The sequence below is a fragment of the Cetorhinus maximus genome, chromosome 25, assembly GCF_964194155.1.
Source record: "Cetorhinus maximus chromosome 25, sCetMax3.hap1.1, whole genome shotgun sequence".
Lineage (NCBI taxonomy): Eukaryota > Metazoa > Chordata > Chondrichthyes > Lamniformes > Cetorhinidae > Cetorhinus > Cetorhinus maximus.
Genome location: NC_135903.1, coordinates 20,218,501 through 20,244,297, shown reverse-complemented (window position 1 = coordinate 20,244,297; position 25,797 = coordinate 20,218,501). Strand labels below are relative to the sequence as shown.

General features: G+C 41.8%; 1 protein-coding gene across 4 annotated transcripts in view; it reads right to left on the bottom strand.

Annotated features, from left to right (window-relative positions):
• Positions 1–6,612: 6,612 nt before the first annotated feature.
• atxn7l3a (ataxin 7 like 3a) overlaps positions 6,613–25,797 on the bottom strand; it is a 31,359-nt gene continuing 12,174 nt past the window's right edge. For 3 of the 4 annotated variants that reach the window (XM_078529591.1, XM_078529593.1, XM_078529592.1), the window contains 6 exons: positions 24,938–24,969; positions 20,936–21,004; positions 20,629–20,672; positions 16,803–16,874; positions 15,692–15,825; positions 6,840–11,323 (listed from right to left, as the gene is read on the bottom strand). In XM_078529591.1, the coding sequence (XP_078385717.1) occupies positions 11,178–11,323; positions 15,692–15,825; positions 16,803–16,874; positions 20,629–20,672; positions 20,936–21,004; positions 24,938–24,969 (497 nt within the window). In that variant the 3' untranslated portion in view covers positions 6,840–11,177. Of the gene's footprint in view, positions 6,820–6,839; positions 11,324–15,691; positions 15,826–16,802; positions 16,875–20,628; positions 20,673–20,935; positions 21,005–24,937; positions 24,970–25,797 lie in introns of those variants that run through there. The other variant, XR_013573400.1, reaches the window with a different exon arrangement.

Sequence of the window (25,797 nt, the reverse complement as noted above, 5' to 3'; positions counted from 1 at the left end):
TAACCACCTTGTCTACCTGTCCTGCTACCTTAAGGGACCAGTGGACATGCACACCAAGGTACCTCTGATCCTCGGTACTTACAAGGGTCCCACCATTCATCATGTATTCCCGTGCCTTGTTTGTCCTGTCCAAGTTCATCACCTCACACTTATCCAGATTAAATTCCATTTGCCACTGATCAGCCCATCTATATCCTCCTGTAATCTAAGGCTATCCTCCTCACTATTTGCCACCCCACCAATTTTCGTGTCATCCATGAACTTACTGATCAACCCTCCTACATTCAAGTCTAAATCATTTATATGTACCACAAACAGCAAAGAACCCAACACCGATCCCTGTGGAACCCCACTGGACACAGGCACCCAGTCACAAAAACACCCGACCGTCACCCTCTGCTTCCTGCCACTCAGCCAATTCTGGATCCAATTTGCCAAAGTGCCTTGGATCCCATGGGCTCTTACCTTCGTTATCAGTCTCCCATGTGGGACCTTATCAAGAGCCTTGCTGAAGTCCCAAGTAGACTACGTCAAATGCATTGTCCTCATCTACACACCTGGTCACCTCTTTGAAAAATTCAATCAAATTGGTCAGACGTGACCTCACCTTAACAAAACCATGCTGACTGTCCTTGATAAATCCGTGCCTCTCCAAGTGTAGATTAACTCTGTCCCTCAGAATTGTTTCCAATAGTTTCCCCACCACTGAGGTTGGACTGACTGGCCTGTAGTTCTCTGGTTTATCCCTTCCTCCCTTCTTGAATAACGGTACCACATTGGCTGTCCTCCAGTCCTCTGGCACCTCTCCTGTGGCCAGAGAGGTATTGAAAATTATTGCTAGCGCACCTGCTATTTCCTCCCTTGCCTCACTCAACAGCCTGGGATACATTTCATCCAGGCCTGGAGATTTATCTACTTTTAAGCCTGCCAGACCACTTAGAACCTCCTCTGTTTCTATACTAATTTCTTTAATTATATCACAGCCCTTCTGCCTGATTTCCATACCAACGTCATCCCTCTCACTTGTGAGCACCGACACAAATATTTATTTTTGTACATTTATTTATGTACATGTATGGTATGGGAACTGGTACTGATTCAGAGTACTACAAGTGCGACTGATTTTGAGCAGATACAGTATGCAGTTGAGAACGTAGGACTTAGGAGCAGGAGTACACCATTTAACCCATCAAGCCTGCTCCACCATTCGATGAAATCATGGCTGATCTGATTGTGGTTTCAACTCCACTTTGTCTGCCCACAACCACCTCCAGCCCCACCCCGTAACCCTTGACTCTGATGTCGATCAAAAATCTTTCCAACTCAACCTTGAATAAATTCAATGACCCAGCCTCCACTGCTCTCTGAAAAAGAGAATTCCACAGACTAATGACCCTCTGAGAGAAAAACTTCCTCATCTCCATCTTAAAAGGGAGACCTTTTATTTTTAAACTGCGTCTCCTAGTTCTAGTCTCCCCCACAAGAGGAAACATCCTCCCGGTATCGACCCTATCAAGTCCCTCAGGATCTTATGTTTCATTATTACCTCTCACTCTTCTAAATTCCAACGGATAAAGGCCCAACCTTGTTCAGCCTTTCCTCATAAGATAAGCTCTTCATCCCAGGTACGAGTTGAGTGACCTATTCTGTATCCTTTTTCAAATAAGGAGACCAAAAATGTACACAGTACTCGAGATGTGGTCTCAGCAAAGTCCTGTACAGCTGCAGTAAAACTTCCCTATTTTTATATTCAATTCCCCTTGCAATAAACACCAAATTTCTATCTGCCTTCCTAATCACTTGCTGTTCCTGTATATTAATTTTTTGTGATTCATGCACCAGGACACCCAAATTACTATGTACCAGAGAGTCCTGCAAGCTCTCTCCATTTAAATAGTATACTGCTTTTCTAATCTTCCTGCCCAAGTGGATAAATTCACATTTTCCCAAATTATACTCCATCTGCCAAATGTTTCCCCACTCACTTAACCTATCTATATCGCTTTGTAGACTCTTTACCGCCTTGTGACAAATTACTTTCCTACCTATCTTGGTGTTATCGGCAAATTTAGTTACCATACATTCGATCCCCTCATCCAAGTTATTTATATTAAATTCAATTATTCATTCATTTCACTCTCTTCTAAAACACCATCTTTTAAGTGACATTACATACGCATCTAGTTCACCAAGTGTGTTGCTTCTGGAATTGTGCTGTCATAGAAATATAGAAAATAGGAGCAGGCCCTTCAAGCCTGCTCTGCCATTCAATATGATCATGGCTGATCCTCTATATCAACACTGTACTCCTGCCCCATACCCCTTGACGCCTTTAGAGTCCAGAAGTCTCTCTATTTCCTTCTTAAATATATTCAGTGACTTGGCCTCCACAGCCTTCTGTGGGAGAGAATTCCATAGGTTCACCACCCTCTGAAGAAGTTTCTCCTTATCTCAATCCTAAATGGTCTACTCTGTATCCTGAGACTGTGACCCCCTGTTCTCGAGCCCCCCCACCCCAGCCAGAGGTAATATCATCCCTGCATCCAGTCTGTCCATCCCTGTCAGAATTTTATGTTTCAATAAGATCTCCTCTCATTCTTCTAAACCCAGTTGGCCCAATCTCTCCTCATGTGACAATCCTGCCATCCTACGAATCAGTATAGTGAACCTTTGATGCACTCTGTGGCAAGTATATCCTTTCTTAGGTAAGGAGACCAAAACTGCACTCACTACTCCAGATGTGGTCTCACCAAATACCCTGTACAGCTGCAGTAAGACATCCTTGCTCCTGTACTCAAGTCCCCTCGCAATGAAGGCCAACACACCACTTGCCACCTTAACTGCTTGCTGCACCTGCATGACTGCTTTAAGTGATTGGTGTAGGTCACCCAGGTCCCTTCATACATCAACATTTCCCAATCTATCACCATTTAAATAATACTCTGCCATTCTATTTTTCCTACCAAAGTGGATAATTTCACACTTATCCACGTTATACTGCATCTGCCATGTATTTGCCCACTCGCTCAACCTGTCTAAATCGCCTTGAAGCCTCTTAACACCCACCTCATCACTCTCATTCCTGCCAAGTTTCGTGTTGTCAGTAAACTTAGAAATATTACATTTGGCTCCTTCATCCAAATCATTGATATATATTGTGAATAGCTGGGGCCCAAGCACTGATCCCATCTGCCACACCGAAAAAGACCTATTTATTCCTACTCTGTTTCCTGTCTGCTAACCAATTTTCTCAATTCATGCCAATATATTACCCCTAATCCCATGTGCTTTAATTTTACACGCTAAGCTCTTATGTGGGACTTTAACAAAAGCTTTCTGAAAATCCAAATACACCACAGACACCAGTTCTCCCTTATCTATTCTGCTAGTCATGTCCTCAAAAAAACTCCAGTAGGTTTATCAAACATGATTTCCCTTTCATAAATCCAAGTTAACTTAGAAAATATCAATGGGATCGGACAAAGTGTCCTGTTATCACATCCTTTATAATACTCTAGCATTTTCCCTACTACTGAGGTTAGGCTAACTGGTCTGTAATTCAGTTTCTCCTTTCCTCCTTTTTTAAATAGAGGGATTACATTTGCCACCCTCTAATCTTCTAGGACTGTTCCAGAATCTACAGTTTTGGAAGATGACAACCAATGCATCTGCTACTTCCATGGCCGCCACCTTTAGTACCCTGGGACGTAGATCATCGCGCCCTGGGAATTTATCTGCTTTCAGTTCCATCAATTTCTCCAGCACAATTGTTTTAGTAATACTAATTTCCTTCAATTCCTCCTCACTAGACCCTTGGTTCTCCAGTATTTCTGGGAAGTTTTGTGTCTTCCTCTGTGAAGACATGGCTTTAATTTCCTGAAGAAAGTGACTAAATACATTTTTAAAAAAATCTTTGAGAATCCCATTGCCCCAAAAGTTAATTTCTCAAAATTCCAGGTGCTATTATAACAATACTGCCTAGAATATTCAACTTGCAGTTCCACTATATAGTGTTCCATCAAGTATTTACTTATCTACAGCTGTATTTATCCCCATAATCTCATTAACAAAATATTCAACATTTTGAAGGAGTTTATTGACACTGCTAGTTTCACTAAGGGTGAGGAGGAAATTCCTACATCTAACCCTGTAAGTGGGGAAACACACTTCATTTTTAACTTCAGACTTGCTTGCCAGTTTGGATATTTTACCCATTTCTACAAATTCCACATCTTAAAAACCTTTACATCACCAGTTTGCTTTTTTGTAATTAAAGACTTGGATCATATTTCTTCTATTGTTTATGATTCTTAACTCATTCTCTTTTTGAACAATTCATGAATACATTTTTTTGAAAGTAGGATGTATAAAGTTGCATATATTTTTAGTGATTTGATGCTAAGATGTTACAATTTAGAGGTATTCTTTCTACTCACAGCAGTGACATAATTGTTTTAAACATACCTCTGCCTCCTTTGAACTGAAATTTATACACCTTGTGTGTGGAGTGAATGGGTTGGTGCGCTTCAAGATTAACAACTACTCTTAAGTTACACACTGGAAAGATGGATGGGAAGTCGGCCACTCTCTCGATCGTGCCAGTTGACAGCAAAATAACACTGGCAGACCAAATGTTTCAGGGTAGGTTACCAAGCAAATTTACTGCAGGATGGAAATCTATATTGGAACAAGAGGTAAATAATATTGATCTTTCACTGATATTTTAAAGAGTTTATGGAGATCAAGATCAGATATTGTCTATTTTGTGTCATTACACAGAATATACAGCACAGAAACAGGTCTTTTATTCCATCTGAAGCCTCCTCAAACTTGTCATCTAACTCTATTTTCTCCCTCATTTATCTAATTTTCCTTAAATGCATCCATTTGTCTCAACAACTACAAGTTCCATATTCTAACAATTCTAAGACATTTTTCCTGAATTTATTAGTGGGTTATATTAATGTAATGCATTATATTATTGCTCCAGTGGTAGTGAGCTAGGTGGAATTCTTTGCTTGTTTCCTATAGGATCTTATGAAGCACAGGTCAGATCTGCACCAGATATTAGAAACTAATTAACACTTCAGTAGCAGTGACCTGCTGGACTGACTGGTGGAAAATGCCCTTAACAATTCATAGCCCAGGTCTTGATATATGTGCACTGCTGGGCTCTGCAAATGTGGATGTCATCAAGCAGGATGTAATCATATTCATCAGCCCTTAACAGTTTCAATAACCCGCTGACCCTTTCAGCACAAAGTGCAGCACTGCCACCAATGAACTTCCAGCTGTACATGCTGGAAGTATAAATCCTCAATATAAATTGTGGCTACTTTGGAGTTGCACTGCCTGCTCCAAATAATTTCTATGGCTAGTTGTTGCACTGCCTGCTCCAAGTAATTTCTATGGCTAGTTGTTGCCCAATAGATGTTTCCCCACTGTTACTGGCTAGCCCTTTGAGAAATGGGAGGTTTTCTTTTAAACGGTGATGTGACGAGTGACCATTCCAGAACAGAACCATCTCACTTTAGAACTGTTGCCCCCTTACTTCCTGATAAACAAACCTGTACAGAGTCAGTAGTGTGACTGTTTGTGGTAGGAAGAATGAGGGGGCAATATAACGGGTACAATTTCCAAAGGGATCTGGGGGGTATAGGTGCACAAATCATTGATGTGGCAGGGTAGGTTAAGAGAGCAGTTAATGAAACATATAAGATCCTGAGCTTTATAAACACGGGCACACAGTACAAAAGGAAGAAGTGATTAACCTGTCTAAAACACTGGTTTGGCATTAACTAGTGTGTTCAGTTCTGTGCACCACACTTTAGGAAGGATATGAAGGCATTAGAGAGGGTGCAGAATAGGTTTATGAGAATGGTTCTAGGTTTGAAGAACTTCAGTGACATGGATAGACTGGGGAAGCTGAAGCTGTTCTCTTTGGAGACTAGATTTGCTAAGAGTTATTCAAAATCATTAGGGGTCTGGACAGTAGATAGGGAGAAACTGTGGTGGAATGATCAAGAACCAGAGGACACCGATTGAAGATGATTGGCAAAAGAAGCAATGGTGACATGAGGAAAAACATATTCAGTGAGTTAAAAGCAATAAACTGCGGATGCTGGAAATCCAAAACAAAAACAAAAATACCTGGAAAAACTCAGCAGGTCTGACAGCATCTGCGGAGAGGAACACAGTTAACGTTTCGAGTCCGTATGACTCTTCAACAGAACTGTTGAAGAGTAATACTGACTCGAAACGTTAACTGTGTTCCTCTCCGCAGATGCTGTCAGACCTGCTGAGTTTTTCCAGGTATTTTTGTTTTTATTCAGTGAGTGGTTAGGATCTGGAATGCACTGCGTGAGAGTTGGTTGGAGGCAGATTTAAGACCGTAAAAAAGGAATTGGATAATTATTTGAACAGGAAAACGTGTGGGGGTGGGACAAGGTGAGTTGGTTCTTGCAGAGAGCCAGCATAGAGACAACAGGTTGAATTGCAGCATCCTATGCTGTAAATATTCTATGTTAAAGAGAGATGAGAATAAATTGGAGTTCATTTGGCAGGTCAATAACTAACCACTATTGAGAACCAGACAGACAGTAAATCAAAATATTCAGAATTCAACTGTACACCTTTATTTACACTGAAGCAGCATGTAGTCACTATGGGTTACAGAAATATACAGTGAACCAGCATTCTGTTTGGGGATATGTATGACAAATTAAAACTTACAGGACCCTAGGTTTATTGACAGATATAACTGCATGCATATTTCAGAATCACTGCACAAGTCACAAAAAAACTGAGCCAATTATACACCTTGTTTCCTCCCCCCCACCCCGAAAACTCTTGATTATACACATTATCCTGCTCAAACCTATATCCAAATAATAAATAAAACTTGAGTTTCCAGTTTCACAGCCAAAGACAAAAACAAACCTATTGGCATCATGAGGCTTTCAGTGCTATACAGCTACCAGAGCGAGCTCTGCTTCTAATACAATGTTGATATTAAGGGTGCTTATTTTCACAAAGTTTTAAAGTTTCATTGAACAGAGGGGATTTTAGCTGTCTGTGGAAATCACAGATGTACCTGCTCATATTCAGTGAGTCTATTTAGATTCTCTGTATCCCACACAGCAAAGTATGCATAGCTAACCGTAATCCTTGTCTATAAATAGCAAGTCTACAAGCTTACTCTATGCCCCTTGGGTCTGCGGGTTAACACCTCCTGCCCGCACACACAATGCAAGCATTCGGGTCTTAGAACAGAAGCACGGTTGGCTTTAATATTGGAACTTGCTAAATTCACACAGTATTCACTTAAAGAAAATAAACTAGTAATAGTACATACATCTGTCAGTGTCAAGTATAGACATACCTACCAATTTAATGCAAATGTAGACATACCAGTGCTGTTACAGGAAATTAGACAAACCAGCTGTACAAGACAGCATAGACATGCCTGGCAGTGTCACTATATTCAACAGTACCAAAAGTACAGAAAAGCCAGTGCCAATATCTTAAAATATTGATTGAATGAGCATTCCAACATCACCAGCTCCATTAGTAAGCCTTTAGTACCAATAGGAATGTTATCATTGCAAGTAAAACATGCTGCTAGTATGAGTTGGGTTGCTGGCATGATGAATACTACTCTAGTGCCAAATGTCTATACTTTTCCACATAAAAGTGAGCTTGGTGTTCAAGTGGATAATTTGCATGAGGTTCCCACCTCAGCATCATGACAGAGACAGTCACTATATAACATTTAAATATGAATTTACTTACTGTCCATCAAAAGGATGCGTGAATGTTTTTACTTATCCAGGCACAGTACAGCTTTTGTAACATTAAAAGTAAGGAGCCTGATGAGTTATCAAATATCATTAAAAGGAAAGATCTTTTTATGTTGAGGTAATAATTCCATTTTCAAGCACAGTATGTTCACAGGTATGTGTTTGTATATAAACACCAGTATGAACTGCATCAGCCTTATAATTCCATTCAGAAGTAAATATAGACTCGAACATCAAGACATTAGTAAAAATATTTAAAACTATCAACTGCTTAAGTGTTACAATAGTACCCTCATTAGGAGGATTCTGATGGTAGCAATTTCTATCCAAAATGTTTAGTAACATGCCATGCTGCACATCACAGCAACTTATCTACCCTGGCTGGCCACCCATCTTACCATTTGATCCTCTGAGTGCATGGGGGAAATTGGCTTGGGCCAGACTTCATCCTAATGCTTAACGTCTGTTTTTCCCTCTGAAGATGCAATAGCTTGCATTCAAGGCTGAGCAATCCATATAATTTCAATTTCTATCTGGAAATTGATCAGGCTCACTGACAACAGACCCGTGACTGTAACACATACACTTCTGATCAATATCTAAGTATTGCACTAGAAAGGCACAAGAAGCACCTGGTGCATAAACTATTGAACTAATAAGTGGGACACAGGAGCAAGTATTTTTGTTGGAAACTAGCACAAGGTATACAGCTACAACCCAATTGAGAATACAATGGGTGGCTAGTGACCTCTCTGACCAGCAGGTGGTACTCCAGCCCTAACTTACAATGCAAATACACAGAAAAGGCAAATAATCACTTATAGAAGAACTAAAAGGGATCTTAAATCCCAGTCTCGTGAGCATTCACACTTCCCTAGGAAGGCCAGGTTACCCAGGAAATGAAGAGCTCTTCCTTGCACCCTAAACACACCCTTCTGACTGGTTCTGAGTGCCCTGATTTCCAAGCCTGAGAAGGGGATACAAGGGAGTTGCAAATTGCAGCAGGAGTCAAAGGGAAAAATATAAGGATTCAGAAATAAAAGCATCAAACATTATTTGGTTAATTGAAATATATTTAAAATTTGTTTTAAAATAAAGTTGCTAATATGAAAAGCAATAACCACAGCTCTCATATTTGGCAGCTACAGTATTACTGAACATACCTCTTGTCTTAGTCACATAGCACACAATTTTAAAGAAGCAAAAAATTATGGCCAATATTTTGTGGTCATTAAAGCCTGATCATAGGCCATTTTTTCCATGCTCTGTAAGGGCCCAGAATGGATTATATTTGTCTATCAAAAATAGACTGCAGCATCTCTGCATAGCAAGGATTCATTCCATTGCTGTTATTCCTTGATTTACATAGTTTATAGTCAAGATGCAACAAAACTGGAAGCACAAGTTTTAGTCATGTTACATAATAATTCAAAAAGAACATGCTCAATGTGTTACGCAGGTCAGCTGGCTACAACATAAAATACAAATGCAAGGCATTTGCTAAATTCATTCATGATTTACTTCTTGTTTTCCTTTCTTCGAAATCTGCGACAGATCATTCAGTTTCATCTGCAAAGCATTTCACAACAGTTGTGTCGGTTCTTTTTTCAGGGCCCTGAGAAAGGGCCATATCAAGTCCAGAAGAACCTTCCGAATCCAGCACACACACAATCAGACGTAAAGTGCAATGGTTTTTCTTTTAGTGTTGGGCAACATCAAGCTGCCTGGCAGGAAGCAACACACAGACCACTTCTCCCAATGATTATAATGTCAAGAAGCAATCGAGACCCACCCATCTTAGGTTTGCTAATATATATACTTTGGAAAAAAAACTAAATTTCCAGCTTCTCAGATGTAAACACAATGAAATGTCTACTCCAATTTGGTCCCACACACAAAAAGACATGCTGTTTTGAAAAGTGGTGACAATTAATGCCTCTTTCGCCAAGTACTCCTCATTCAAACCGGGGTACCCAATTTGGGTCAAACAATGTTGTGATATCTGTAAGAATGGGAAGAAAGGCAGTTTCACAAGAATTTGCTGACAAAGGCTTTCCAGTATGAGGGGCACCCATGTGCAGTGAACGTAACCCATCCATTAGCAAAAAATATTCCGGACCATGGTGTCAGGCTATGTCACGGTGATCACTACATAACAAACAGGATGTAATGAGTTGCTGACTTGACCACTTGGAAGTATCTGGTGTTAAGCAAAAGGGACTTCATGTTTTGCTGGTGTCCATCCATCTGCTGTGCTGCTTTACACAAAACTGACAAAAATGGCAGCCATTTGACTCAATTCCAACTGATGACTGTTGAAAGAAACTGATACGGTACTGCCAGACTGCATTTCAAACCCACAAGAGATTATAATCAGCACAAAGGCCTTCAAGATGTTGGTTTCATTAAGAAATCAATCTCTGTCCTTTGCTCAGCTACCAATATTCACATAGTGAAATGCTGGGCCACGGTTCAGAGTGGTCAATCCTTGCAAATCATGAATAGACGTCCTGGGAGTTGTTGCAAGACCAGAGAGTAATACCTTGCAGTATTTACACATACATTTCAATTAATCTTGCAGAAAGTTTGGAGTAGGCTAGAGCTTCCATAAAAGGTGCACTGAACAGATATTTTTGAAATACAGTCTGGATAAGCCAGCAAAAAGTTCCTGCTTGTGATGCTGACATCATTTACCGGAAATGATCAGATCAAATCCATCTTTGAGAAAGTTATTTTTTCAAAACTGACTCAACTTTTGAATTCTATGTGCTGCATTTATCCTGACTGCTGCCCTGCTCTCCACAGCTTTTATGAAGAACATTACTATCAGAAACCCTAACCTTCGATAAATACACAGTAACTCTACAAAGTTACACAGTGAATAACCCGTGCCCTGCTGAAAAGACAAACCTCACACAGTTGGTACAACAAATATTTAAGACCAGCACTGTGAGGCATCACAAAATGTTGCACTCTGCACAATGGAAAAAAAACATGTTGTAAACTTATAGCCAGGTCCGGCAAACAAGGGATAGAGGTTGATCTGGATGAAGGCCTGAAACGAGGGGCAGCTTCAGGCATGAGTATTCATCATGGAGACCCAGACACAATTAATGCAATCCAATAGCAACATTTCATCAGCTTTGTACACCCAGCAAAATCCCTCATTCTTTGAATAATAAATAGGAAAAGACAATGTCAACCATCATGGAATGAAGCCTTCAGCACCACAGGCGTCCAAGGGTCAGGTACAATCTTGAAGCCAATCCACTCCTCTTAAGAAGTGGGTGGTTCAATGTCCATCTCTTCACAGTTACCACCAATGTGAAACTTGTTGAGACAGAACAGGAGAAGAAAAAAAAAGTCGCACCACTCCTTTCAGTTGATGTCATCATATATGCTCGGAGTGGGCGGAGCCGGTGCTTTCAGTTTCTTCTTTTTACTGGAGCTCATGCCAGGAGCACTAGGGAGCCCGAGGTGAGGCTTCTTTTTTTTGCTCTTCTTTGAGTCAGAATTGTTGGTACCTTCACATGGAACAATAAAAACTTGTTAACAACAGATTGCACTATACTGAAGAACATTTTGCACATTTCCAGAGACCAAACATGAAAACCATTTACTGTGCTTCAGGTGTAGTCAGCTGGCTATCAAAAGCTACAGCAGGCAAAGGAAATCTAATTCCAACCACCACGAGGGTTCTTCACTAGAAATAAATTCTTGTTGACTTAGATGCCAGTTAGCCAGGAGAACACGAATGTCCCAGGCATTCTAATTAAACTATGGGACTATAACTGGTTTCCAGCAGTGATGCCAGAAGGGGTGTACACAATATATTGTGTGAAATGTCATAATCACTTGTCATGCTGGATCATTTCTGCTACAATGTACCCTCTAATTTTTTTTCTAGTGCAATGGACCTTTAAATTGTTTTTTGCAGGCTGTGCACACATGGTAACTTAAAGGAGCTGAACTGTGTACGCTCCGATCAGCAACTTCCGGATTGCTTTTTAAAATTCACTTACAGGATGTGGGCGTCGCTGGCTAGGCGAGCATTTTATGCCCATCCCTAATTGCCCTTGAGAAGGTGGTGTTGAGCTGTCTTCTCCAACCGCTGCAGTCCCTTTGGTATAGGTACACCCACAGTGCTGTTAGGGAGGGAGTTCCAGGATTTTGACCCAGCGACAGTGAAGGAATGGTGACATATTTCCAAGTCACAATGGTGACTTGGAGGGGAACTTCCAGGTGGTGGTGTTCCCATATATCTGCTGCCCTTGTCCTTCTAGGTGGTAGCAGTTGTGGATTTGGAAAGTGCTGTTTAAGAAGCCTTGGTGAGTTTCTGCAGTGCATCCTGTAGATGGTACACACTGCTGCCAAGGTGCATAGGTGATGGAGGGAGTGAATGTTTGTGGATGGGCTGCCAATCAAGCGGGCTGCTTTGTCCTGGATGGTGTCAAGCTTCGAGTGCTATTAGAGCTGCACTCGTTCAGGAGCAGCTTAAAGGGAACAATACTCCACTGCCAAGACACAGCAGGAGTCAAGTATGCACTTCACAATTCCTCTGGAGCTTGAAATGCAAGTGTGGACAGGATAAGGCTCAAATGTCAAGATATGCTACCAACACTCACTTTTTAGGTTATCAGGTCAAAAATGAACATTTAAGCAAGATACCAGAAGGGCAGTCAGCACTTATGAACTCATGTCCAACAGCACGGATCAGAATCCTAATGGCATAATGGGAGAAAATGAAAAAAAAAAGTTAATTTATCTTCCCCCAAACCAGTAAAACTGCTAGTTAAGTTAGGGAACAGTGGTATATAGTGGTCCCAATATAGTAAAACAAACACCAATTCCTCAGCAAAGCATCCTTCAGTACAGCTGCAATGGATGTATAACTGTGCTCCCCAGAATAATACAAGTCTGGTCTGGCTAGCTTTTGTTTCATTCAGAGGCGGCGGTCGCATAGTGGTAATTTCATTGGGCTAGTAACGCAGGCTAATGCTCTGGGGACATGGGTTTGAATCCCAACATGGCAGCTGGTGGAATTTAAATTCAGATAACAAATCTGGAATTAAGAAGCCAGTCTCAGTAATAGTGACCATGAAACCATTGGTTCACTTTAGGGAAGGAAATCTGCCATCCTTACCTGGTCTGGCCTACATGTGACTCCAGACCCACAGCAACGTGGTTGATTCTTAAATGCCCTCTGAAATGGCCGAGCCAGGCACTCAGTGGTATCAAAACCTACAAAAAGGACGGCTCACTCGCCATTGACCTAAGCACTGGAAACAACCCCATTAACCCTGAAAAGTTCTCCTTACTTGAGGCCTAAGGGCTTGTGCCAAAATTGGGAGAGCTGTCCCATAGAATAGTCAAGCAACAGCTTGACATAGTCATATTCCCAGAATCATACCTTACGGACAATGTCCCAGGCCCCACCATCACCACCCCAAAGGTGGTGCCACAGTGGTATAAAGTCAGGACAGAGTTGTCAACATTGACTCTGGACCCCGTGAAGTCTCACAGTATCAGGACAAAATAGGGGAAACAAAATTTCCTGTTCATTACCATCTACCGTTCCCCCAACCCACCTCAACTGATGAATCAGTACTCCATGTTGAGCATACTCAGAGGAAGCATTGAGGGTGGCAAAGGCACAGAATGATACTCTGGGTGGATGACTTCAATATCTAAAACCAGGAGTGACTCAGTAGCACCGTTATGAACCAAGCTGGCCAAGTCCTAAAGGGCATAGCTGCTAGACTAGGTCTGTGGCAGGTGGTAAGGGAATCAACAAAAACGAGCAGCAGAATTATATACAACCACAATGTGTAACCTCATGGCCCTGTATATACCCCACTCTACCATTACCATCAAATCAGGGTTTCAACCCTGGCTGAATGAGGAGTACAGGAGGGCATGCCAGGAGCAGCACCAGGCGTACCTAAAAATGAGGCGTCAACCTGGTGAAGCTACAACATAGGACAATTGCATGCCAGATAGTGAAAGCAGCGTGCAATAGACAGAGCTAAGAGACTCCACAACCAACGGATCAGATCTAAGCTCTGCAGTCCTGCCACATCCAGTCGTGAATGGTGGTGGACAATTAAACAACTCATTGGGGGAAGTGGCTCCACGAATATTGCCACCTTCAATGATGGGGGAGACCAGAACATCAGTGCAAAAGATAAGGCAACAATCTTCAGCCAGAAGTGCCGAATGGATGATCCATCTCTGCCTCCTACGGAGGTCCCCAGCATCACAGATGCCAATCTTCAGCCAATTTGATTCACTCCATGTGATCTCAAGAAATGGCTGAAGGCACTAGATAATGCAAAGGCTTTGGGCCACGACCAACATTCCAGCAATAGTACAGAAGACTTGTGCTTTAGAACTAGCTGTGTCCTTAACCAAACTATTCCAGTGCAGCTACAACATGGGCATCTACCCAGCTATGTGGAAAACCGCCCAGGTATGTTCGGTCCACAAAAGGCAGGGCAAATCCAACCCGACAAATTACCGCCCCATCAGTCTACCCTCAATCATCAGCAAAGTGATGGAAGGAGTCGTCGACAACGCTATCATGTGGCACTTGCTTAGAAATAACCTGCTCATTGACACTCAGGTTGGGGTTCCCACCAGGGCTGCACAGCTCCCAACCTCATCACAGCCTTAGTCCAAACGTGGACAAAAGAACTGAACTCAAGAGCTAAGGCGAGAGTGACTGCCTTTGACATCAAGGCACCAATTGACCGAATGCGGCATCAAAGAGCCCTAGCAAAATTGGATTCAATGGGAATCAGGGGGAAAACTGATTGGAGTCATGCCTAGCACAAAGGAAGATGGCTGTGGTTGTTGGAGGTCAATCATCTCAGGCCCAGGACATCACTGCAGGAGTTCCTCAGGGTAGTGTCCTAAGTCCAACCATCTTCAGGTGCTTCATCAATGACCGTCATTTATCATAAGGTCAGAAGTGGGGATGTTCTCTGATGACTGCACAATGTTCAACATCATTCATGACTCCTCAGATACTGAAAGCAGTCCATGCCCATATGCAGCAAGGTCTGGACACCATTCAGGTTTGAGCTGATAAGTGGCAAGTAACATTAGTGCCACACAAGTGCCAGGCAATGGCCATCTCCAACAAGGAAGAATTAACTATATCCCCTTGACATTCAATGGCATCACCATCACTGAATCCCCTATTATTAACATCCTGGGGGGTTACCATTGACCAGAAGCTGAACTGGACTAGTTTATATAAATATTGTGGCTACAAGAGCAGGTCAGAGGCTGGGAATTCTGTGGACAGTAACTCACCTCTAGACTCCCCATATCCTGTCTACCATCTACAAGGCACAAGCCAGGAGTGTGATGGAATACTCTCCACTTTCCTGATGAGTACAGCTCCAATAACACTCAAGAAGCTCGACACTGTCCAGGACAAAGCAGCCTGCTCGACAGGCACCACATCCACCACCTTCAACAACTACTCCCTCCACCACCGACGCACAGTGGCACAGTGTGTGCAATCTACAAGATGCACTCAAACTCACCGAGGCTCCTTTGACAGCAACCAAGCAACCCAAACCCGCAACCTCTACTACCCACAAGGACAAGAGTAGCCAACTGCAAGTTCCCCTCCAAGCCACACACTATTCGGACTTGAAACTATATCACTGGGTCAAAATCCTGGAACTCCCTAACAGCTTGTGGGTATACCTACACCAGATGGACTACAGCAGTTCAAGAAGGCAGCTCACCACCACCTTCACAAGGGCAATTAGGAATGGGCAATAAAAATGATGGCCTAGCCAGTGACGCCCATGTCCCGTGGAAGATTTTTTTTAAAATTAGTCCAGCATTGCCAACCATTAAGATAAAAAGACACTCACTTGCTTTGGAAGATGCTGAGTCAGAAGGCGAAATGTCTGATGTGCCATCCCATTGTAGTCGGCTCATAAAACTCTGGCTCTCTGAGGGATCATAACTCTCATTTTCTACGCTTACTTCAGATTCCGGAAGGGATCTGAAATGAGGCAAAAGGCAGCCTGAGCAACCTCAGCATTTTGTAATCATATCGTAATTATTATTATTGTACTCCTTAATTTGGTTCATTAGTAGCAATGGAGAAAAGACAGAGCAAAAGGAAGAGGCAGATGGCTGCAGTAAATTAAATTTTCTTTGCATTGCAGGGCCGATGGGATTAAATTGCTTTGCTTCCTTCTGTCCTCCTGTTTTGAGATCAGGGAATTTTAACTTTTTGACCTGGCATGACTCCAAGCCATGCCAAACAAATATGCTTATGAATAAAAAAAAGCCATCAAAATCAATAAGACTGATCTTTTTAATATATCCATCCCACTTAACCACTTCCTCACCATATCCCTCAATCTCTCTCTCTCTCTGAATAAATATGTCTCTCAAACTCATTTTTATTGTCTGCCTCAACGGCTTGTCCATTTGAATAGTAACGTGTTTCACAAATCCATTATCCTGATTTACTGTTTTAAATTCCAGTGCTCTTATTCACTTCAAAGAAGGACATGGTCCAGATGGAAAGAAAAAAACTACTGAGTGTCACAGGACAATTTTCATTAAGGGGTATTGTCTGTGTGTGTGGTTGCTGGACAGTTCATCATATTGGTGAATGGTTCAGAGCAAACTCAAAGCAAGTCATAAGTTTATGACAGTTAAAAACTGTACATGGACAATCAACATTAGTTTTCTTTTCACTATTTTCATTGATGGATGGGAGAAGAAAGATGATATTGAGTGTTAATTAGGACACTGTAATGATAGATCTGAGGAGCAAGTGAATGTCAGGATTGATTCACATTAAACAGTTCGGAGTAGGATGACAAATTTGAGCTGAAAATCCTCAGTTTTAATTTTAGGAGTTAAGACATCTCAGTATGTGACTCTAGACATTCAAAGAAAAAGCCTAAGTAAGTCCTTTTTAAAACTTGCTGTAACAAATTAACTTCCTCACTTAACGGAACTTACACTGAAGATCCCAGGAGATAGACCCGTACAGATCGCCGCTGATCATCTGTGTGTTGAGGGCACCGCAATGATCTAAAAGCCAATAGTAAGTTGTAGTTAAACAGAAACATACCACCCTAGTGCTATATACAGTGTACAGATTGTGCCTGCATTTAGAGTGAGCTTAGTCCTATGTATAATAGTTGCCTTGTCTGGTACCGTCTGTTTCTCCCATCATAGTATTTAAAGTACAGAAACAGGCCATTCAGCCCAACAGGTGCATTTATGATCCACACAAACAAGTTCTGTTGTAACTGAGCTACAAACATTGGATACTCTATAATCCCCCTGTGGCTTTTAAAATGTCCTGTTGGGCTTTCCCATATGTGTGGCAATTAACATTGTGCTATGAGTAATTTTCATCAGTGAGCAATAATCAGCCATCACCATTATTTAATGCGTTGGCTTCATCCCACAAGCTGTTGTTCATTCCACAAAGTTTCAAATAAGATTTTTTTCCTCAAACTCTTAACATATTTTCAAATACATCATTGGACTGACTACTCTACACAAATACTGATATTTATAGTGTTGCACCCACCCTGAGATGAGTGCATGGAGTGATTTCTTGGGGGTCTCACAAATGCTTCACTCATGAAAGAACCATAGGACGATACAGCATTTGGCCCATCATGCCTGCTCTTTGCCCCACTCCTATGCGTGTTTCCCTATATCCCTAATATATTTTCTCCTTCAAGTATCTATCCATTTCCCTTTACAAACTTACTAATGAATCTGCTTCCACCATCCTTTGAGGCAGTGCATTCCCAATCACAACAACTCATTGCTTAATTGTTTTTCATTCCTCATAAGTCCATATGCACATCAACTGCTCCAATCGTATTAACCCTCTCCGTTACTTCATCAAAGAGCTCAATCAAATTAGTTAAACATGATTTGCCTTCAACAAATTTGTGCTGACTTTCATTTATAAACCTACTCTTTTCCAAGTGTCAATTAATTTTCTACTGGATTATTGTGTCTAAGTTTCTCCACGAACAATATTAGGCTGGCTGGCATGTAATTACCAGGTTTATTCCTCTCCCCTTTTTGAACAAGAATGTAACATTTGCAATCCTCTAGTCCTCGGGTACATGCCCGATATCTAAGGAAGATTGGAAGGTTGTGGCTAGAGGTACACTTTCTACCCTTACTTCCCTAAGTAACTTAGGATGCATCACATTTGGAACAGGTGACTTATCTACTTTGAGTATTGCCAACCTTTTAAGTGCCTCCTCTTTATCTTACCTAACATCACTACTACCTTCTCCTTTGCTGTGACAGTGAAAGCTTCCTTTTCTCTTGTGACAATGGATGCAAAGTACACATTTAGGGCTGAATTTTATGTGCCCCCAGCGGGCGCGTTTCTCATGGGGAGGGGGCATATAAAGTGGTGTGGGTGCCCATCCTGGACCTCATCCGTGGGGAGGCGGGCGGGCAGGCAGGCCCACCCTATTAAAATTACCAATTAAGGGTCAATTGGACTTAATACCAAGCCTGTTGACTAATAATATGCTGCCCACACAATAATACGTTTGATGTGGGCACCAGAGTGGGAGCAGGAAGCCCAATTTTTATCCTGAAATGGTTAGAGGGTGGGAAGGGGGGTTGAACTTTAGAGGCTGCCCTTTGGTGATTGCAGGGCATCTGCCTTAGACTGAAACCCCACTTCGCTCCTACTCCTAAACCCATCCCCACTGCCCCTGTCTCTAACACTCCCAAATCCTCCAGGCCCAAGACCCCGGAGTTACCTTCTCCAGGAATCCTAGACCTTGGGCTCCAATTCTCACTTGTAGTCCCGGCAGCGGCCACTGACACCTTCCTGGCATCACCAGGACTGACAGAGCTGCTGACCAATCGGATTCACCACCAGCTCCAGAGGGCAGGACTTCTCCCCCAATGAAGGCTGCAAGTCCCACACAGCCCTCGTTAATGAGCCCTGCAGCATTGCCAACATGGTTTCAGAGGGGTGGGGGGAATGCGACATCCACCCCCTTAGTAACTAAGTCATAGCCTCTGCTTCCAAAAGACGACCTCTGTTTTGGCTTCTACTCAACCCCACCCTTCCTTTGACTTGCCTTTTTGGTCTTTGTATGTTTATAAAAGACTTTGGGTTCTGTTTTATGTTAGCTGCTAATTGATTCTCATTCTCACTTTTCTCCACATGTTCCTTTTTTAGATTCCCTTTGTACTTTCAGTATTCAGCTTGGTTCCCTACTGTATTATGAACCTTACATTTGCCATTAAGCCTCCTTTCCTATTTCATTTTAGTTTCCATGGATGAGACTTTATTCACATAGAGCTGCTTCAGTGAAAAGCAGAATGGGCTGCATAGGCCACTGTCCCCAGGAAGTCTGCATAGCGCTGCTCAATCAAATTTCTCCTCCTATACCTTAGTCATCTAGCATTGACTTCCTCTTTTTCTCCCTCGTGTGAAAGTGTCTACTCTGTATCCACACCATTGCTTTTTTGAAGACCTCTCATTTTTCAGTTACCATTTTGCAAACCAACTTTTAATCCCGATCCACCTGGGCTAGATCTCTTTTATACTCACCAAAATTAATTTTCTCCAGTTAGGTACTCTTACACTTAATTGTTCCTTGTTGCTGTAACTATTCTCAATCAGGTGATATTATGATCACTGATCCTCAAATGCTCCTCCCATCCTCACAGATCCTGCCTGCCTAGCCCTGCTATCCCATAACCCACTTACCCGGTATTTGGGGGCACCCGGTGGTTAAGGTGCCCCCTCCCTGGTGTTGCAGCCTCAGCAAATGTTGCCACTAGCAGCAGCTCTTGGGGATGGGCTGTTGTCCTTAATTGAATGGTGGCCACTACCAGCAATATGCCTCCCCGGGACCCTGTCGTTGGCCGAAACAGGGTCACCTCCCACTTTAGGCTCCGGCAGGGGTACTTCTGCCACCTGCATAAAATTCAGCCCATTATTTTTACACACCGAATGGTTAGGATTTGGAATGCTCTGCCTGATAGGTGGAGAATACAATCTCAATGGTAGCCTATGAAAGGGAAATGGATAAATAATTGAAGGGATTAAATTGCAGGGAGAAAGGGGAAAGAACCAGGACGTGGGACCAATTGGATTGCTCTTCATAAAAGCCACCACAGACTCAATGGGTTGAATAGCCTCTATCAGAGTTGTATTATTCTATGATCATACTCAATGATAGGCTTGAAGAACCCAATGATCTACACTGCTATTATTTATCTTCTTATATCATCTCTTTCCAATGCTACATTAGTTTATTTGATCACTACTGTTCCCCCCTTTTATCCTTCTTTATCTTTCCTGAATAACTTGTAGCCAGGAATATTATGTTTCCAATCGTTCCCTTCTTTAAGCCAGGTCTCTGTTATCGCCACCATACCATAGTTCCCCATGGTGACTTGTGCTGCAGCTTACAAACCTTATGTGCTATGCTCCTTGTATTTAGCTACATGCACTCTAAAATCCATTTAATTCTGTTTTGCATATGCCCTCTGTATAATCCATTCTATTTCTGAATCATTCTTTACTCTATTGCTATTTGCCCTCACGTCCTTTGTGCACCTTGTTTTTCTTTACTCTGCGCATAGCAGCTCATCGCTATGTGCTTCATTACCAATTCAATGACTTGCCACTGATTCAAGTTTCATGAGTTTAACGACCTCTGTTAAGGGGATTCTCAAGAGACAGGTTAAAAGATATGATAGGCAATGGTTACTGTATCATTGCAGAAACTCCACTGGACTGCCTTGTTTCTACGATAAGGTATTTGTAGGTCCATACCTTGTGCACATTTTCTTGGTGTGTTCTGAGATGACTCCACATTGCTGAAAAAGAGGAGGCAGATTTACTGAGAATGTCCCATAGAATCTGGCTAAAAACAGACTGATCATTCACATAAAACTGAACACTGTGGAGCATGAGAGCCAAGTGGGGAGGGATGAGGAGAAGCAACTTAAAGAGAATTCACAAGCGAATGGACGTGACAACTCACAAGTAACTGTGGGCATTGAAATTATCTTCACTGCATCTCAAGAGCTATCCAGTTTTCCAAGATCATTCACTCCTATCACAATCAGTTAACACTCACCGTTGTAAGCAATGAACGTAACTCTTCAGGACCCAGGTTTTCATAGTTGATGCCAGAATTATTATTGTACTGCATCGGAGAACAACATAAACAAATATTACTATTGAGTCCAAGACGTCTTTCAGCCTTTCCCTGTACTAATTCCCCATTTTCCTGTTCAATTCATCTAGGAAACGCTCAGCTCCTCAGCTGGGTCTGTGTCCCATCAGCTGTCCAAGGACTTCTGCTGGGGGCGGTGAGGTGAGGGGTGTAAGTGGGGGGGGGGGCAGGCGATGGTGGAAGGGAGGGGAAGAGGGCATTGTTTGCATCTGCTGCTGTTGCAAGCTAAGGGCAGGCAGGCTAGTGAAGTTGGAAAAGAAGTCACTGATCCTCCTGCCTCATTTTCTGCCCCCAACACCAAAAGAAAACCTATTTTAGGGTGATCTCCAAAAGTTGGCCTTCCCCTGACCCCTTTCTAAGCAGAAGACTGGAAGATTGGAAAGACCAGAAGACCAAAAAGACAAATCCCTTTTCCACATTCGGCAGGCCAGGAATTGGTGGTAGAGGCCTATTTAATGATACTGTTGGTCAGTAACAAGAAAACCTCATAGCTAGTGGCCATTATCATTGCTGCAGGTTTCTCAGGCCTGTAGAAGTAGTTTCATTTCATTTCTACACCTTTTGCAGCTCAGATGGACTATACTTTCTAACTCCAACTTATTAGCTTCCAGTCATAGGGGTAGATGACATGAGTTATCAGAAATTTTCAGAAACAGCAATGTTAGCCTGGAACCTGACACACTGGACAAAATATCTGATCACAGCAAATTATCATGTTCTACACTAAAAGCTCATCAATTTCAGATTTTACTGATTTTCAGATAACTTTGGGAACAGCAAATCATTTCCAATAATAGAAGACTATCTCAGGCATTGCTTACATTGCATCTTAGGACTGAAGCTTGGTCGTGATGTTTGGCTGCTCACCTGTTCTATATATTTAGCCACAGTTTGCTTAAGAACAAAATTGCTGGGTCCAGAGGGCAGTTGTTTAATGCTTTTTCTAAAGACTGCTTTGCACCAGTATTGAAATCTGACATTTTGACTAGCAGGAGCTGGATGCAACTGCTTTCTATTTTCAGCAGGTGTTGCTTACAGCAAATCAGAAATTACACTGTTGCACAGAAAAGTGGGTACACATCTCCTGAGAGAGAATCTGGAAAATAATTTGTAAGAGTCTTAGTCAGAGACAGTGAGGCAAGCTTTGTTTTTGATAAAGGATTTTTTGACTGTGCTGTCTCTACCTACTGCAGTCATGTAATTACCACTGCTACATAAAGAAGTCTTTATAGGTATAATTCTTTTGGAATCTTCCGTATCATCAAAAGATGGGCAAGTAATTACCCTCCTCTGTCTCAGTCAGAGTTTCTTTAGTTTCTAAAGCAAAGGGGTTCATATACACACTGTAGACATTCACCCATCACCCCATCTCCACCAAGCAGACATCCTCTTCTAAAACTGCTCACATATCAATTCAACCTTGTAAATTTGATCATTGGTAACAATCATCAACTGATTTCAGTTCTGATCGAGAAACCAGAGAAACCTAGGTCACTGACTGCTACTCAATGTCCCCTATTGAGTTTTCCTCCAAGACTGTCCAAATCAGTCACCCATCTCAACAACAACAAATTGTATTTATATAGCAAACATAGCGTCATTAACAGTCTCAAGACACTTCAAAGGAGCATTATGAAACAAAGGTGGCCACTGAGCTACAAACGATTATTAAGACAAATGGCCAAAAGTTCACTCAAAGAGGTGTTTTTTAAAGAACTTCTTAAAAGGAGGAGAGGTAAACTGCTAGAGAAGTTTGGGGTTGGGGGGGGGGGGGGGGGGGAGTTCCAGGGATTAGGGTCCAGGCAGCTGAAGGTATGGCCAACAATGGTGGACCAATTAAAATTCAGGATGTTCAGAAGGTCAGAATTAGATGAGCATAGGAGTGTTGTGGGGCTGGAGGAGACTGCAGAGATGGGGAGTGGAAGGCCTTGGAGGTACCCAAAAACAATATGAGGATTGTAAAATTGAAATATTGACCACAAGTCAATGTGAGTCAGCAAGCACGAGGCTGGTAGGTGAACAGGACTTGGCACGAGTAAAAACACAGGCAGAATTTGGAATGACCTGAAGTTTACGGAGGGTAGAACGTGGGAGGCCAATCAGAAGTGGGTTGGAATAGTCAAATCTAGTAGTAACAAGAGCATGAATGAGGTTTTCAGCAGCAGCTGAGTTGAGGGAGGAGAGGAATCGAGTGATCTTATTAAGGTAGAAAAAAAGAGGTCTTTGTGATAGTTCAAACATGTGGTCGGAAGCTCATCTTGATGTTAGATATGACACCAAGCTTGCAAACATCCTGGTTTAGCCTCAGACCTGCAAGGGGGATGGAATAGTTAGAAAAAGGAGCTGGTAGCGCAACAGAATTAGAACAGATCTAGAAAATTCTGATTCCTAGCCTCAGTAGGGCACAGAAACAGTGGTTTGCAGTATAATTCTCCCAGGAACAGAAAGAGCTAGATAGCAATCACACGTATGATAGTTCTTGCAAAGACCTGGCCCAGGCATGATGGGTCAAATGGCCTCCAACTACTGTAGAATTACCCCCTGCTGTAGAATTCAATGTTTCAATATCTCTCTAAGATTTTCAACTCTTAATACAACATACCCTCAATTACTGAAAACATCTTATAGCATATGGTTACCTGTCTTAAGCTGGACAAAAAGGCAGTTTCACTGCAAAAGACCATGATTTCATTTCTGGTACAATCTAACACTGTAGCAAGTACCAGAACATGGCCTCAGTTGAACTATGAAGAAAATAATGTTTCACAAACGGCAAACAAAATTTCCCAGCTTCATTTAGGACAACTCAAATTTGACTGATTCTCAGGACTTGAAAGTGAGCCTACACAAGATGTTTATTAAACACATTTCATTTGATGAGCTAACTGGCAGAATTATTTGATTTGAAACTATATTTTGGATTGAGTAAGCATGTCAAAATTTCTAGGCATATTTCCACTGTTTTCTAATTGCCACTTCTATGTGGACCATGACAAAAGAAAACATTTGAAAAAGTCTATTTTAAGCAGTCTTGGTAGAATTCAAGCTGTGTTGTATCATGCAGGCTTTTAAGGGATTTCTTTCCACATGACAAACTCTCCATTTGCGGATCATTTGCCTACAGATAGGAAGACAGAAAATTTCCCGTTCAGGGAAAAATTCCAGTTCCTTCGAAATCACTTCCATGAACCCATGGAGAAAGATACTTCAAACGCACTTCAAATACAGACGGCCCTTAATAGATGCAAAAGGAACACACAAATTGGAACTGGCTTAGCAGCCCAAGCACGCGCTACTTGAACTAAAAAAAGCCTCCACAAAGTGAATTGCCAATATTATTGATAAGTGGAGTCTTGTCAAAGATAGCCAACATCATTGATAACAGAGACTCTTCAACAACAACTTATATTTATATAGTGCATTTAACACGATAAATCATCACAAGGCGCTTCACAGGAGCATTATAAAACAAAATATGACACTGAGCCACATAAGGACATAGTTGTTCAGATGACCAAAAGCTTGGTCTAAGATTTAGGTTCTAAAGGTGTGTCTTGAAAGAAGAAAGTGAGATAGAGACACGGAGAGATGTAGGGAGGCAAAATCAGGGTGCTCAAGAGGCCAGAATCAGAAGAACAGCACCCATTGAGTACTCAAACTCCGTTAAAAGTTTTATACAAACTAAAATGGTGGTAAATGAAGGAGTGCGTAAATATTTTGATGATACAAAAACCTAACTGCAATGATAACTTCAAACCAGAAAGGCAGCATTTTATATTTCTGTGTTGGGTCAGCTAATGGGACATTTCCCAGAATAATGCACCACTTTTCAATCAAATAATCACACGGAAATATGAGCCATATACACAACCAAATAAGCGAAACAGAAGTAAGCATTATTACCTTATATGGATCAGAGTTTCCACTGAGTTCACCTGCAGAGAGATGGCAGAAATAATTTGATGAAAAGCTCACTCATCTACTTCAAGGTTTTACCTAAAAGAGCAAGGAATGCTTCATTCTCTGATTGGAAAATAAACCTCAATTTCACATGGCATTTAAAAAAAGGCTTTCACGTCTTTCTCCTCTCCCCCATGATTTCTACAGGTGCCAGCAGCTGTCCGGTGGGTTTCTGGTGTGGCTACTCATCATGGATAAACCTACAGGGTGAATGTTAGCAATCTAGACATAGCTAGGGCTTGCTATCATCCACGACATCTATACACAGGCACATCCAGCAGGGAAAGTCACAAAATAGCAATCAGGAACAGAAGCCATGCCCAAATTTTCCCATCTAGCTCACTGGCATGAAACCAATTAAGCATCCCCACCATCACTCTACTGAGATGAAGCAAGTCAGCACTGGTCAGTATCAAACGTGAAGCCTATGTCTCAGTGCCATACTCCAGCAAATTTACCCAATTAGTCATCTGGGTACATGATACATTTCTGCAATGCCACAAGCGGGCTATTTATCCAACAACGGTTACTCACTGCACGGTTTGTAATAGATAACTTAAATAGTGATGTTTCCCTTTCTCATTTGATAGTGTTTACCTGCCTCTGATGGTTACAGTTTTTAAAATTTGTGTTTGTTGTTGAACTTTGAGCTCAGCAAGTAGGATTTGCTACCCTGGGAAGTGGAATACTATTTCAATTGTTGCATCCTGTGACAAAAATTGGAAGTATGTCCAATTGTCACTTGCATTCTTGAAACCTAAAGTAACAACAGTTCAAAGCTGGATGTTTCAACAAAGCTCACC